Source organism: Urocitellus parryii, chromosome 9, assembly GCF_045843805.1.
Source record: "Urocitellus parryii isolate mUroPar1 chromosome 9, mUroPar1.hap1, whole genome shotgun sequence".
In the NCBI taxonomy this organism is placed as follows: domain Eukaryota; kingdom Metazoa; phylum Chordata; class Mammalia; order Rodentia; family Sciuridae; genus Urocitellus; species Urocitellus parryii.
The window spans coordinates 14,739,535-14,755,596 of NC_135539.1; the positions used below are offsets into that span (position 1 = coordinate 14,739,535).

At 35.8% G+C, this 16,062-nt stretch overlaps 1 protein-coding gene across 1 annotated transcript in view; it reads left to right on the top strand.

Moving 5' to 3' along the window:
• The window catches only part of LOC113185093 (phospholipid-transporting ATPase ABCA3-like), a 126,182-nt gene that overhangs the window by 67,922 nt on the left and 42,198 nt on the right, over nt 1–16,062 (top strand). The window contains exon 16 of the mRNA XM_077802694.1: nt 13,217–13,315. Coding sequence (XP_077658820.1) covers nt 13,217–13,315 — 99 coding nt within the window. The remainder of the gene's footprint in view (nt 1–13,216; nt 13,316–16,062) is intronic.

Below are 16,062 nucleotides of genomic sequence, written 5' to 3' on the forward strand. Positions count from 1 at the left end.
TAGCTTGAAAAGTATTGGTATTAGTTCCTCTTTAAAGGTTTTGTAAAACTCTGCTGTATACCTATCCAGTCCTGGGCTTTTCTTAGATGGTAATCTTTTGATGGTTTCTTCTATTTCCTCAATTGATATTGGTCTATTTAGGTTGTCTATATCCTCCTGACTCAATCTGGGCAGTTTATATGACTTAAGAAATTTATCTATGCCTTCACTATCTTCTATTTTATTGGAGTATAAGGATTCAAAATAATTTCTGATTATCTTCTGTATTTCTGAAGTGTCTCTTGTGATATTGCCTCTTTCATCCCGTATGCTAGTAATTTGAGTTCTCTCTCCTCTTCGCTAGCATGGCTAAGGGTCTGTCGATTTTATTTATTTTTTCAAAGAACCAACTTTTAGTTTTGTCAATTTTTTCAATTGTTCCTTTTGTTTCTATTTCATTAATTTCAGCTCTGATTTTAATTATTTCTTGCCTTCTACTTCTTTTGCTGTTGTTTTGCTCTTCTTTTTCTAGGATTTTGAGATGAAGTATGAGATCATTTATTTGTTGGTTTTTTTCATTTTTTAAGGAATGAACTCCAAGCAATGAATTTTCCTCTTAGAACTGCTTTCAATGTGTCCCATAGATTCCGATATGGTGTGTCTGTGTTTTCATTTAACTCTAAGAATTTTTTAATTTCCTCCTTGATGTCTTCTAAAACCCATTGATCATTCAGTAACCTATTGTTCATTCTCCAAGTGATGCATGATTTTTCCTTCCTTCTTTTATCATTGATTTTCAGTTTCATTCCATTATGATCAGACAAGATGCATGGTATTATCTCTACTCCTTTATATTGTCTAAGAGTTGCCCTGTGACATAATATATGATCTATTTTTGAGAAGGATCCATGTGCTGCTGAGAAAAAAGTGTAACTGTTTGATGTTGGGTGGTATATTCTATATATGTCAATTAAGTCTAGGTTGTTAATTGTGTTATTGAGTTCTATAGTTTCCTTATTCAACTTTTGTTTGGAAGATCTGTCCAGTAGTGAGAGAGGTGTGTTGAAGTCTCCCATGATTATTGTATGGTGGTCTATTAGACTCTTGAACTTGAGAAGAGTTTGCTTGATGAACATAGCAGCACCGTTGTTTGGGGCATATATATTTATGATTGTTTTGTCTTGTTGGTGTATGGTTCCCTTGAGCAGTATGTAGTGTCCCTCTTTATCCCTTTTGATTAACTGTGGCTTGAAATCTATTTTATTTGATATAAGTATGGACACTCCTGCTTGTTTCCGAAGTCCATATGAGTGATATGATTTTTCCCAACCTTTCACCTTCAGTCTATGTATATCTTTTCCTATCAAATGCGTCTCCTGTAGGCAGCATATTGTTGGGTCTTGTTTTGTGATCCATTCAACTAGCCTGTGTCTCTTAATTGGTGAGTTTAAGCAATTAACATTTAGGGTTTTTATTGAGATATGGTTTGTTCTTCCAGCTATATTTGTTTATTAATGTTACTAAACCTGATTTGTTTTCCTCTTTGATTATTTTCCCCCCTTTACTGTCCTACCTCCCACTGTTGGTTTTCATTGTTATTTTCCATTTCCTCTTCCTGTAATGTTTTGCCAAGGATTTTTTGAAGAGATGATTTTCTAGCTGCAAATTCTTTTAACTTTTGTTTGTCGTGGAAGGTTTTAATTTCATCTTCCATCCTGAAGCTTAATTTTGCTGGATACACGATTCTTGGTTGGAACCCATTTTCTTTCAGTGTTTGAAATATGTTATTCCAGGATCTTCTAGCTTTCAGAGTCTGTGTTGAGAGATCAGCTGTTATCCTGATTGGTTTACCCCTAAATGTAATCTGCTTTCTTTCTCTTGCAGCTTTTAAAATTCTCTCCTTATTCTGTATGTTGGACATCTTCATTATAATGTGTCTAGGTGTGGATCTCTTATGATTTTGCACATTCGGCGTCCTGTAGGCTTCTAGGATTTGGGATTCTGTCTCATTCTTCAAGTCTGGGAAGTTTTCTCGTATTATTTCATTGAATAGACTGTTTATTCCTTTGGTATGGAGCTCTGTGCCTTCCTGTATCCCAATGACTCTTAAATTTGGTCTTTTGATATTGTCCCATAATTCTTGGATGTTCTGCTCATGGTTTCTTAGCAGACTTGCTGAGCTGTCTATGTTCTTTTCCAGTTGAAATACTTTGTCTTCATTGTCTGATGTTCTCTCTTCTAGGTGATCTACTCTGCTGGTAGTATTCTCAATTGAGTTTTTAAGTTGGTTTATTGTTTCCTGCATTTCTAGGATTTCTATTTGTTTGTTTTCTATTACCTCTAACTCCCTGTGAAATTGATCTTTTACTTCCTGGATTTGTTTATGTAGTTCCTTGTCAAAGTGATCTTTCATTGTCTGATTTTGCTGTCTCATGTCTTCCTTGAGACTCCAGATCATCTGAAGCATGTATATCCTGAATTCTTTGTCTGACATTCCATCTGTTGCAGCTATTACCTCTTCTAGAGTTGAGTTGACCTGCATTGCATGTGGTCCTTTCTTTCCTTGTCTTTTCATACTCGTGTTTCTTTCTGCTTGGTGAAACTGTTGTGTTTTTGATATTTTCCCTCTATTTATTTATATTGCTCTTGTATAGTTGAAAAAACTCCCTTGCAGGGCAGGTAGTGGCTGTGATTCTCCTCCAATTGGGGTGATCTGTATAACACGCTGGTAGGCCGGTAGGTCTGCTCTGCCGGTCAGTCGCAGGTCTGCCTACCCTGCAGGCGTGTGGGGCAGCTCTGTCACTCCGCAGGTTGCTGGGCCTGACCTGCTGGTGGGTCGCAGGTCTGTCTACCTTGCAGGTGCGGGGGGAGGGGGCAGCTCTGCCCCTTAGCAGGCCGCTGGGCCTGATCTGCTGGTGGTCAGAGTTCCGCCTACCTTGCAGGCACAGGGGGGGAGGGGGCGGGCCTGCCCCTCAGCAGGCCGCTGGACCTGCTCTGCTGGTGGGTTGCAGGTCCGCCTACCCTGCAGGTGCTTGGGGTAGCTCTGTCACTCCGCAGGTTGCTGGGCCTGACCTGCTGTTGGGTCGCAGGTCCGCCTACCTTGCAGGTGCGGGGGGAGGGGGCGGCTCCGCCCCTCAGCAGGCAGCTGGGCCTGATGTGCTGGTGGTCAGAGTTCCGCCTACTTTGCAGGCACGGGGGGGGGGGGGGGGAGGGGGCGGGCCCCATGCCTAGTCTTTTGAAGAACTTTCATATTGATTTCCATACTGGTTGTACTAATTTACAAATCTACCAATATTGTTTATATTCTTTATGGCCACTCTCAGTGTAGTTTAAATTTGCATTTCCCTAATCATTAATGATGTTGAACTTTTTTATTTATATTTGTTGGCAATTTGTATTTCTTTTGAGAAATGTTTGTTTAGTTTATTTGCCCATTTATTAATTGGGCTCTTTGGGGTATTTTGGTGTTAGGTTTTTTGAGTTCTTTATATATTCTGGATATTAATCTTCTGTCATATGAATATCAAGCAAAGACTTTCTCCCATTCTGTAGGTTCTTGTATATATAGAAAATAGAATGATATCTAAAGTCTAGTAAACACAAAGGCAAGACAGGAAGATATAGAATATGACTAAGTTAAATATCCCAATGTGTTGTTAAAACTTCTACTCAACATAGTACTGGAATTTCTAGCAAGAAAATTAGGCAAGAGAAAAAAATAAGAGGCATCCAAAATGTGAGTAAAAAATAAAATTATCTTTGTTTGCAAATGAAATGATCTTATAGAACACCCCTGGGACTCCACAAAAAAAGTTATAACTTACTAAAAGTTGCAGAATATAAAATCGATATATAAATATCAGTAGTTATTGAGTTTTACATTGTGATCCTATGTCAATGCATTGTGTATAAATGTTTTTTTCCTATTGTGTAGGCTTCTCTTTACTCTGTTGTATTCCTTTACTGTACAGCAACTTTTTAGTTTAATCTCATTTGTTTATTTTTCCTTTTATTGCTTTTTCTTTTGAGGTATTATCCAAGAAAAGAAAATTGTTGTCTAGATCAATGTCATGAAGCATTTTGCCTATTTTCTTTTTAAGTTTCACAGTTCTGGGTCTTTACATTGAAGTATTCAATCCTTTTTGATTGTCAAATGGCAGAGGAAGGGAGAGATTTTAAAAGGTTATACAGAGTACCAGGTTACAAATAGTAGGAATAAATTTTAGTGTCCAATTTTTGCCACTGGTGAGAGAGGGAGGTCTGTTTTATTCTACTTCATGTAGATATCTAATTTTCAAATATCTTAATAGCAAAACAAAACAAAACAAAAAATAAAGTGGACAAATATTTGAACACCATTTCCCAAAAGAAGACATACAAATGGCTAACAGGAACATGAAAAAACTGCTCAACACCACTGTGAATTGGGGGATACAAAATCAAAACCACAATGAGATACTACCTTACACTTGTTAGAATAGCTTGTATCAACAAATAACAAAGACTTGCAATGCTATGGAGAAAGAAGAATTCCTATATACTGTGAGAAAGTATATTAGTACATCTATGATAGACAACAGTATACCAAATATATCCTGAAAACATATAGGGATGTATATACAGAGATAGCTGTAAGAACTCTCCCAATCTTTTTTTAATCCATTTGACACTAAGGCCAAAACAATGGAGTTAAAAACTATACACCAAGAATTATAAATGCTGCTGAAGGAAACTGAAAAATAAACTAATGGAGAGATTATCTCATGTTCAGAGATTAGAAGAATTCATACTGTTAAAATAGAACTATATGATTTAACAAACTCACTATTGGGTATGTATCCAAAGAAAATGAAATTAGTATATATCAAAGAGTTATTTAATTTCCATGTTTATCACAGTACTGACCAGCCAAATTAGGAAATCAACCTAAGTGTCCATTGACCAATAAAATGGATAGATAAAAGATAGTATATTTGTACAATATACTAATACTGTTCAACTGTAGTCATTTTCAAAAATGTAAAAGAACTGAGAAAACATTATGTTAAGTGAAATAATTCAGGCAAGGAAGGAAAATTATGTCGTGATCTCAGTCATTTATAGAACCTAAAAAAATTAATCTGATAGAAGTAGAGAGTTAGAAGAGTGATAACTGGAGGCTGGAAAAGGCAGAGGAAGGGAGAGATTTTTAAAAGTTATACAGAGTACCAGGCTACAAATAGTAGGAATAAATTTTAGTGTCCAATTGAACATTTACAATCATGTATATTTCAAAAATACAAGAAAGGAATTTGAATGTTATCACCACAAACAAAGGATAAATACATGAAGATTAAATAATTTACTTTTGAATGAGGAATGGGATGTAGAAGAAGTCAGGAGAAATTTTTAAAAATTTAAAAATGAGAACAGATACAACATATCAAAATATCAGGTATAGTATGAAATCAGTTATAAGAGGAAATATTGTAGCATTAGCTATCTACATGTAAAAAATAGACCCTGTAGAAACAAATCCCATCACCATGTATAATTATAATGCACTACTTAAAAAATACTGTGAGGGCTGGGTTTGTGGCTCAGTGGTTAGAGTGCTTTCCTAGCACATGTGAGGCACTGGGTTCATTCCCCAGCACCACATAAAAAAATAAACATAATAAAGATATTGTATCCTTCTACAATTAAAAATATTTTTAAAAATACTGTGAAGTTTTTTTAACTGAGCCTTTGAAGAAATCCAGAAGACATTCAGAGAGAGGAAATAGCATTCAATAGAAATGATTTCTTTGGGCCTGGTGCAGTGGTGCATGCCTGTAATCCTAGTGGCTGGGGAGGCTGAGACATGAAGATTGTGAGTTCAAAGACAGCCTCAGCAAAAGTGAGTCAGTAAGCAACTCAGTGAGACCCTATCTCTAAATAAAATACAAAATAAGGCTGAGGTTGTGGCTCAGTGGCCGAGTGCCCCTGAGGTTTAATCCCTGGTACCCCCACACACATACCCTGAAAAAAAAGATTCCTTGGGGAAAAATTTTTCAAAGAAATAATCTAATGTTACAACTCAAGGCCATAGAAAAGAAAGAACAAATTAATTCCCAAATGAGTAGAATACTGGAGATCATTAAGATCAGAGCTAAAAGCAATGAAATTGAGACTTCAAAAATACGAATGATCGGGCTAGGGATGTGGCTCAAGCGGTAGCGCGCTCACCTGGTATGCTTGCCGCCTGGGTTCGATCCTCAGCACCACATACAAATAAACATGTTGTGTCCGCCAAAAACTAAAAATTAAATATGAAAATTCTCTCTCTCTCTCTCTCTCTCTCTCTCTCTCTCTCTCTCTCTTTAAAAAAATACGCATGATCAATGCAACAAAGAGTTGCTTCTTTGAAAAGATAAACAAGATTGATAAATCCTTAGCCAAACTAACTAAAATAAAGAGAAGACCCAAATAACAATAATTAGAAATGAAAAAGGAGTGATTGCCACAGACACTACTGAAATCCAGAGGATCATTGGAAACTATTTTTAAAAGAAAAATTAGACCTAAATCTTCATCATGTCAGCTTAGGACCTGACTTCTTTAACAAGACTTCTAAAGTACAAGAAGTAAAATTAAGAATCAATAAATGGGATGTATTCAAACTAAAAAGCTTTTTCTCAGTAAAGGAAACAATCAATAACATGAAGAGAGAGCCTGCAAAATGGGGAAAAATCTTTACCACATGTACCTTGGGTAGAGCATTAATTTCCAGGATATATAAAGAAGTCAGAAAACTTAACACCAAAAAAGTAACCCAATCAAAAAATGGGCTAAGGAACTAAACAGACACTTCACAGAAGAAGAAATACAATTTATGAACAAACATGAAAAAACGGTCCTTATCTCTAGCAATTAGAGAAATGCAAATCAAAACTATCTAAGATTTCATCTCACTCCAGTCAGAATGGCAGCTATCATTAAGACAAACAACAATAAGTGTTGGCAAGGATGTGGGAGGAAAGGTACACTCATACATTGCTGGTGGGACTGCAAATTGGAACAGCGACTATGGAAAGCAGTATGGAGATTCCTTAGAAAACTTGGAACGGAACCACCATTCAATCCAGCTATCCCACTTCTCAGTCCATACCCACAGGACTTAAAATCAGCATACTACAGTAATGCAGCCACATGAGTGTTTATAGCAGCTCAATTAAAAATAGCTAAGCTCTGGAGCCAATCTAGAAGACCCTAACAGATAAATGTATAAAGAAAATGTAGTACATATACACAATGAAATATTACTCAGCCTTAAAGAAGAACTAAATTATTGAATTTGCAGGTAAATTAATGGAACTAGAGAATTTCATGCTAAGTGAAATAATCTAATCCCCCAAACCAAAGGCCAAATGTGTTCTCTGATAAGCAGATGCTGATCCATAGGTGGGGTGGAGGGAGGATAAAGGAACTTTGGATTGTGCAGAGGGAAGTTAGGGGAGGGGTGGGATGGTGGGGATGCAAAAGATGGTAGGGTGAGACAGATATTACTACCTATATACATGTATGATTGATTACTCTACTAGTGTGAGTCATCACCATGTGCAGCCAGAGGAATGAGAAGTTATGCTCCATTTTTATACAATATGTCAAAATGCATTATACTGTCATGTATAACTAATTAGAACAAATTTTAAAAGAATAAAATTTAAAAAATTCACATGGATACTTCATCTCACTCCAGTTAAAATAGAAATCACCAAGAGTACAATTAATAATAAATGCTTGTGAGGATGTGGGGGAAAGTTACACTCATACATTGTTGGTGGGACTACAAATTAGTAAAATCACTCTGGAAAACAGTATGGAGATTCCTCAAAAAACTAGGATTGGAACCACCATGTGACCCAGCTATCCTATTTCTTGGTATTTATCCAAAAGATCTTAAATTAGCGTACTCTAGTGATACAATCATATCAATATTTATAGTAGCACAAATTCACACTAACCAAATTATGAAGACAGCTTAAGTGCCTGTCAGCAGATGAACGAATGAAGAAAATGTGTGTGTGTATGTGTATGTGTGTGTGTGTGTGTGTGTGTGTATACCAAGTTTTATTCACCCATAAAGAAGAATGAAATTATGGCATTTGCTGGTAGGTGGATGGAAGTGGAGAACATCATGCTAACTGAAATAAGCCAGGATCAGAAAGTCAAGGGTCAATTTTTTTTTTTCATGTACAGAAGCTAGAGCAAAATAAGGGGGGAAAGTGATACTCTTGAAAGCAGAAGGGAAATCAGTGGAGTAGAGGAAGAAGATTGAGGGAGAAGGAAGAGGGATAGGGAAAAAAGGAACTTTGTGATGAAATTTACCAAATTATTCTATGTAAATATATAACTATACCACAGTGAATCCCACCTTCATGTGTATCTATAAAGTATCAGTTTAGAAAAAAGAATGCCAATAAAATAGAGGAAGGGGAGCAAGGAATGGAAGACAGGGGAGAAAAGTGGAAATACTGGGGACTGAGATGAAGCAAAGTATGTTCAGTGCACATCATATATAATAATCATATTGGGTCAGAATGCACCCCACTGTTATGTATGACTTTAACACACTAATAAAAAACCTTTTCAAATTAATTTTAAATTTTTATGTTAAACAAAAAACATTTAAAAATTCAAGATAATGAATATGCTAACTGCTTAAATTTGATCATTATGCACTGTGTACATGTTTTAAACACTACACTACACCCCAAAAATATGTACAGTTATTATGCGACAACATAATTTTTTAAATCAAAAATTAATAGTGTATAGAAATTCACACTAATGTAATGTATAGAAATGTACACTATATTTTAAAAAAAAGAAAACAATCCAATTTAAAATAGGTACCAAAAAATAAAATAGGAATAAATTTAGTCATGGAGAGTTAAAGACCTTTACACTGAAAATTATAGAACACTGATGAATACACAAATAAACGTATAGATATTATATTATATGTTTATAGATAGGAAGAATTAATATTGTTAAAATCTTCACAACTACCCAAAGCAACCTACAGATTTAATGCAGTCCCTATCAAAATACAAGTGACACTCTTTATATTTTTTAAATACCAAAATTTGTATGGAGCTACAAAAGAATCTCAAATAAATAGAACAAAGCTGGAAGTATCACAACACCTGACTTCATAATATACTGTAAAACTGTAATAAACAAAACAGTATGGTATGGCTAAAAAAAGATGTAGAGACCCAAGAAATAATAGAGGACCGATGATGTAGCCAACTGATTTTCAACAAAGACACCAAGATATATAGCTGAGAAAGGACAGTCTCTTCAGTAAAGGGTGTTGTAAAAACTGTGTGTCAACATTTGAAAGAAATGAAATTATATACTTGTTTCATACCATATTCAAAATCTAAATGGATTAGGGATTTAAACATAAAACATAAAATTATGAACCTAATAGAGGAAAACAGGAGGAAAGGTCTATGGCATTCATTTGAGCAAAGATCTTTTGGAGATTACTTCAAAAGAACAGACAAAAAAAAACCAGAAATATACATGGCATTTCATCAAACTAAAAGTTTTTGCACAGCAAAGGAAAACAACTACAGAAAGACAACCTAAAGAATGGGAGAAAAAGAAATTCAGACTGCACATCTGATAAGGGGTTAATATCCAAAATATATAAGAAACATAACTCAAATTCAAGAAGCAACCTGATTTTTTAAAATGGGCAAAAGACCTTAATAGACATTTCTCAAGACATACAGCTGGGTGTGGTGGCACATGCCTGTGATTTCAAAAGGCTAATGCAGTAGGATCACAAACACAGGGTTGGAGATATAATTATGTACCTTGGTGATGGAGTGCTTGCCTAACATATGCAAGGACATGGATAGGTTCAATCCCCAGTGCCATAATAAAAGGGAAGACAATAAAAATGCCAAGATGTATATGAAGAAATATTCAGCATCACTTAATACCAGGGGGATACAAATTAAAAGCCATAATTATCAAAGAAACAAATTATAAGTGTTGGCAAAGATGTGAAGGAAATGGAACCCTTACACTGTGGAGTAAGAATGTAAATTAGTACAGCCATTTTGGAAAACAGTATAGAGATTCCTCAAAGAAAAAAACTGAATATAGTATCACCATGTGAGATATTTATCCTACTTATTATATATCCAAAGGAAAAGAAATCAGTATGTTGAAGAGATATTAGCACTCCCAGATATTGCAGCCCTATTCACAGTAGTCAAGATATGGAATCAACCTAAATGGCCATTGACAAATAAATGGATAAAGAAATGTGGCATATAAGCCAATGGGATACTATTTGACCACAAAAAGAATGAAATCCTGTCACGGGATGAACTAAAGGGACATTATGTTAAATGAAATAAGCCAGGCACAGATATGCATGATTGATCTCACACGTGGAATCTAAAATTATATCTCATAGAAACAGAGAAGAGACTAGGGCATTTGGATTCAGGAATTCAGAAGATGTTGGTCAGGGGATACAAAATTACAGTTAATGTAACCTTAATATAAGAGAGTTAGTTAAAAATTTATCCATAAACATAGCCTTAGAGACTCTTTTTAGGCTATTTTCTTCTAAAATTTTCCTTTGTCTAAAAATGGAATATAAACATATTTTGTTATTTATCTCAAGAATTTATGCTCAGTTTAAGCCTTAAAAAACTAGACACATTTGATCCCCAAATAGATAAAATAAAGAAAGAAGAAAAATACTTGTGAAGTGAAAATTCAAAAAAATTACAGTTAGATTGGAGGAATAAGTTCAAGAGATTTATTTACAGCATAATAACTTCAGTTAATGATGATATATTAGATTCTTGAAAAATGCTAAGCAAGTGGATATTAGGTATGTTTTTATAACAAAATTACCACTATATGTGGTAATAAGCATATTTAATCATTCCACAATGTGTGTCTGTTTGACATTGTGTATACTCCAAAATATGTGTACATGATAACATTGTTTTAAACAATCCTGGCTTCTATGCAACAAAGTTGGAAAGATAGGATTGTTCAAAATCTCTCTTTGGCAGAACAGAAGCAGACTAGTATTTGAGATTGGAATTGGCAAATTAGGAAAGAATTCAAAGGAAATTAAATATAAACATGATTAATTCAAATAAAATAATTTGAACTGAGTTCTGCATTGGTGATGAATCTTTTGAAGTGTCTTGATCTCTTCCTCTAATTTAACCTTTACTTGTCTTTAAATTCCATTTGGAATTTATTTTATTTTATTTTTCAGTTGTAGATGGACACAATATCTTTATTTTATTTTTTATATGGTGCTGAGGATCGAACCCAGGACCTCACACGTGCTAGGCAAACATTCTACCACTGAGCCACAACCCCAGACCTCCATTTGGAATTTTGAAGTTGGGATATGACAATGAGAAAAAGGAAATTTTAAAATTGAACTTTAACCAAGAACTTCAGTATTGTCACCAAGAAAGCAAAATTCTTCAACTTCTTTTGTGATTCATTATTTTTGATTAGAGAATGATCTTCTAATTTAAAAGGCATGAACAAACAACAAGGAAAGAGATGTCTTCAGGGTGCTGTTCACAGCTAAACATAAGTTCATGTCTCCAAGCTAGGATGAAATATATGTGAGCTCATCAGACCATCAAAAAGTGACTGAAAAGGAATAAATGTTAAATGTACTTCTTTTACCTTTTATAATAAATAAAATGACTCAAGGTTGGAAGGACTAAATCAAGCAGTAAATCAAATTAAACTATTAAATAGTAATTAGTAACAGAGGTTAGAATAAAACACGGGCCCATTTACCTCCAAAGCCTGTGCTTTTTCATCTATTTGTGTGGTATTATAAAACTGGAAACATGACAATCTCATTCTAATTTAAAACTTGTAATTTTTCTAATACCTCTAGGAAGACATAGACGTAACCTTCTCTTTTCTTGACATAGTCTTCTCTTTCTTTTGTTATATATTGTATAAAGCATGCCAAAACATAAATGTATTAACAGTTGACTATCTGTGAGGCATAGTGCTATAATGGATTTTATTTTCTTCATACATTTATTTGCTGAATGTTGTACAATGCACACATTGATTTCATAACTAAAGTATTAAAAAAGAAAACATGGAGGAATCTCAGTTAAAAAGCCATGTACTAGGAATGAAGAAGTGGGAGAAAGTGAACTTGAAATTTGAAAAGCTGTCAGGTAGGTGGATTTAGGTCCTGTATAACCTCAAGAACTAATGTAAAAAACTAGACTGAATGTAAGCTTGAATATGAAATCCTATAGACTTTCTTTCCAAAGAGAATTTTTAATTCTCCCAACACTGAAATATTTCAGTTGCCCTTCATTGAGAATGTAGAAGAGGTGGTTAGGAGAACTGGAAGTTTCTGGAAAATATATTATTCTGAACACAATGTGCTATAAGATCTTTCCAGGAAAACTATTTTTTAAAAGTCTGGATATGGGGGTTGGGGTTGTGGCTCAGTGGTAGAGTGCTTGCCTCACCTGTGTGAGGCACTGGTTTCAATATTCAGCACCGCATATAAATAAAATAAAGGTCCAGTAACACTAAAAAAAAATTTTTTAAAGCCTGGCTATGTCTACATTGCAAATGGCTCAACTTCTACTAGTCTGTTCTTCATTTCTGTATAGTGTAATCATTGCAATTTCTATAGATTTTTCTAGATATTTAATCACATTCTGTCTTTTTAAAAAAAAAATTAGTTGTAGTTAGACACAATACCTTTTATTTATTTATTTATTTTTATGTGGTGCTGAGGTTTGAACCCAGTTCCTTGTATGTGCTAGGCTCTACTGCCGAGCCACAACCCCAGCCCCCACATTCTGTCTTTAAGTTTACTGTAATTACTCCATTTTCTGTTTCTGAGTGCCTTTTTTCTATTAAATATGATTTTCTTTTTTATTTACTGATAGCATATATGTGTGTGTGTTCTAAGTAAATTCATATCCTCTAATTGGAGTATTAACATATATAGTCTCTTGACAAAAATTATATGTATCCAAGAACTGAGTAGGAAGCAATTTATTCCACCTTTCTGGTATACCAATGGTGCTGAAATTTTACTAAGTATTGAAGTGAAGAATGATTTACATTTTCCTTACTTTTAAGGGGAAATCAGTTTAGAATAAAAAGAAATAAGTACAAAAACCATCTAGTTTAGTGCCAGCTTTTTCTCTTCTACTTCTAGGTTTGAAGCTCTGTTCACTGCTCTGGAAGAAAGACAGACAGAGCTGGGCATTGCTAGCTTTGGCATCTCTGTCACTACCATGGAGGAAGTCTTCCTTAAGTGAGTAAGAGAACATTTAGGAAAAAGAAAAACATTAGAGAGAGAGGACCACGACAAATACATTAGAAATACAAGGGTGGCAATGTTTGGGGTGGAGCTATGTTTTGGAGCTATTACTCTATACTTATTACCTTGTTGCCTCCTAGTAATACTGCCAGGCAACAAGCAAACCAAGGAGAATTTAGGGGTTGCAACTCACTTTTCCAAAGTATATTAGGATAAAGTTTCTAAAACACCTTTAATCAACTTTTCAAAATACCTGACAAGAATAAGTAGAGAAGGAAAAGTTTACTTTGGCTCATGGTTTCAAAGGTCTCAGTCCATGATTGACTGACTCCGTTCAGCTATCAATCCACTAATGGGGTCAGAACCCTCATGATCCAATTATTGCCTAAAAGTCCCACCTCAGGGCTGGGTTGTGGCTGGGGTAGAGTGCTTTCCTAGCAGCATGAGGCCCTGGGTTCAATATTGAGCACCACTGATTATATAAAAATAAATAAGCAAAATAAAGGCATTGTGTCCATCTACAACTAAAAAAGAATTTTTAAAAAAAGAAGTCCCACCTCGAGTCTTGCTGCACTGGAGACCAAGTTTTCACCGCAAGACTTTGGGAGAAGACTGATCCAAGATAATGGAATAGAGGAGGTCCCATTACTGGCTGCTCTGTGGCATGAAACCAAGAAAGCAGATAGGCAGCTTCTCCACAAGGTCTCACCTAGATGGAATACAACATCTCAGAGAGTGTGAGAGGACCCTTATACAGCGAGTTTTCGCAGAAACAACCAGCGCTGCAACCACCCATGAAAAAAATCAGAGCCTCTGTGCTCGAGTAAGTCTCCAGATACCGGAACCAAAGCCTGCAGTTCTAGTTCACACAAGGCTCACAAGCGGCTTAGCAGAACTATCTATCAGCACCTCTGCAGAACTCCGAACTGCACTCTGCTCCCATGCAGATCACTCAGCTGCTACCTATACATAGCACAAGGCCGTCACCCAGCTCCCCTGACTTCACCAGACACCCCGGCGCTGGAAGCAGACCAACTCCATCTTTGAAAACCTTCCTCACCATTTTTTGGTAGGCATGACTAACAGATTGGATGGCCATCTGAGCAGGTACCTGATTTCCAATCCCCTACCTACCCAGTGATGGTAATTCAGCACGGTGACCACCCAACACAAAAACAGCTCTCAGTTGGACAGGAGTGCAGTGTGAACAGAGCTGTGCCACCTGGTGTGAGCCCTGGGAGAGGTCCCACAGTTGGGACCTGATAAGTAAGGGAGGGGACTAAAGTCTGGAGGATAACAGAGAGACTAGGATCTGGGAAATCTCCAGGCAAGAGGAGATGATACCGGGGACTCAATTCAGATGAGTGGTCACAAAAAAAGACCTGTGAGATGCAATTTTCCTGCTGGAACTGGTGGGCAGCACTCCCTGCTTCCAGACGCTCCACACCAGGTCCAGTCTTCACACCCTGGTTACCTACACCATCCTGAGGGCAGAGACACCTACTGGATAAGACAACCTCACCTACTGGATGAGAAGACAAAAAAACGGATCTTTAAGAGCTTCTCCTCCTCCTCCTCCTCCTCCTCCTCCTCCTCCTCCTCCTCCTCCTCCTCCTCCTTCTTCTTCTTCTTCTTCTTCTTCTTCTTCTTCTTTTCTCTTATACCCTTCTATCCACTAGCCTTCAAATCTCCAACATATATAAAACCAAGAACTTTGCATGAAATAGAACTTTGAGGACTGAGTCACCTGAATAATATAATATATAGGAGTTGCATAAGCCTTTTTGTCTTTTTCTTCTGTCTTTTTTCTTTCCCTTTTTTCTCTTTCTTCTTCCTTCACTCTCCAAATTTTATTATTTTTACATCCTGTATTTTTTAAATACATATTTGTGTTAGTTTTATGTACTCTACTGTCTTCCCATATAATTGTCTACCATAAATTACTTCCTGCCAATTCTCCTGCTACTAACCTTCTTCATTAGTTTTCTCCTTCACATATTAACTCTATACCCTCACATATTTTCCCCTCAGCTTATCACCCTATGCCTGACCCCCAGTTCGTTTTCCACTGCCAGAAATTATAAACCTTTTTATGAAACTACTGATTATATTTTAAATAATAATTGAATCCAACATTTCTGGAAATTGAGACTAAACTGTAAATGTCTTAATAACAACAATTTGTTCATAGGTGATGTATTGTTGATATTGGGATCTGTTAACATTGTCCTTCCCCACAAATGAGAGATCTTGGAGCCCTAGAAGAGAACTGCAAATCTATAGGGTAAAAATAATAACACACCAGATCCACAGAGCTGGAAAGGAAGACACATGAGCAACATGAAAAGACAAGGGAAGGATGTACCACAAACTAATCAAGACAACACATCATTAGAAGCATTGGCAGCTACAGAAGAAAAAAGGACAGAGAAAGATTTCAGGGTATATATGGTTAAAATGTTCTGGGATCACAAAGAAGACATAAGAGAACAAATACAGGCAGTGAAGGATCACTTTGACAATGAGCTACATAAACAAAAGAAGCAAAAAATCACCTCAGCAGGGGGATAGAGGTTCTAAAAAAAGCAAACATAAATCCTTGAAATTCAAGAAATTATAAACCTAATTAAAAATTCAAATGAAAGCATCACCAACAAAGTAGAACACTTAGAATATAGGATATCAGATAAGAATATAGATCATACAATGAAAATGATGAGAAACCATGAGCAGAACATTCA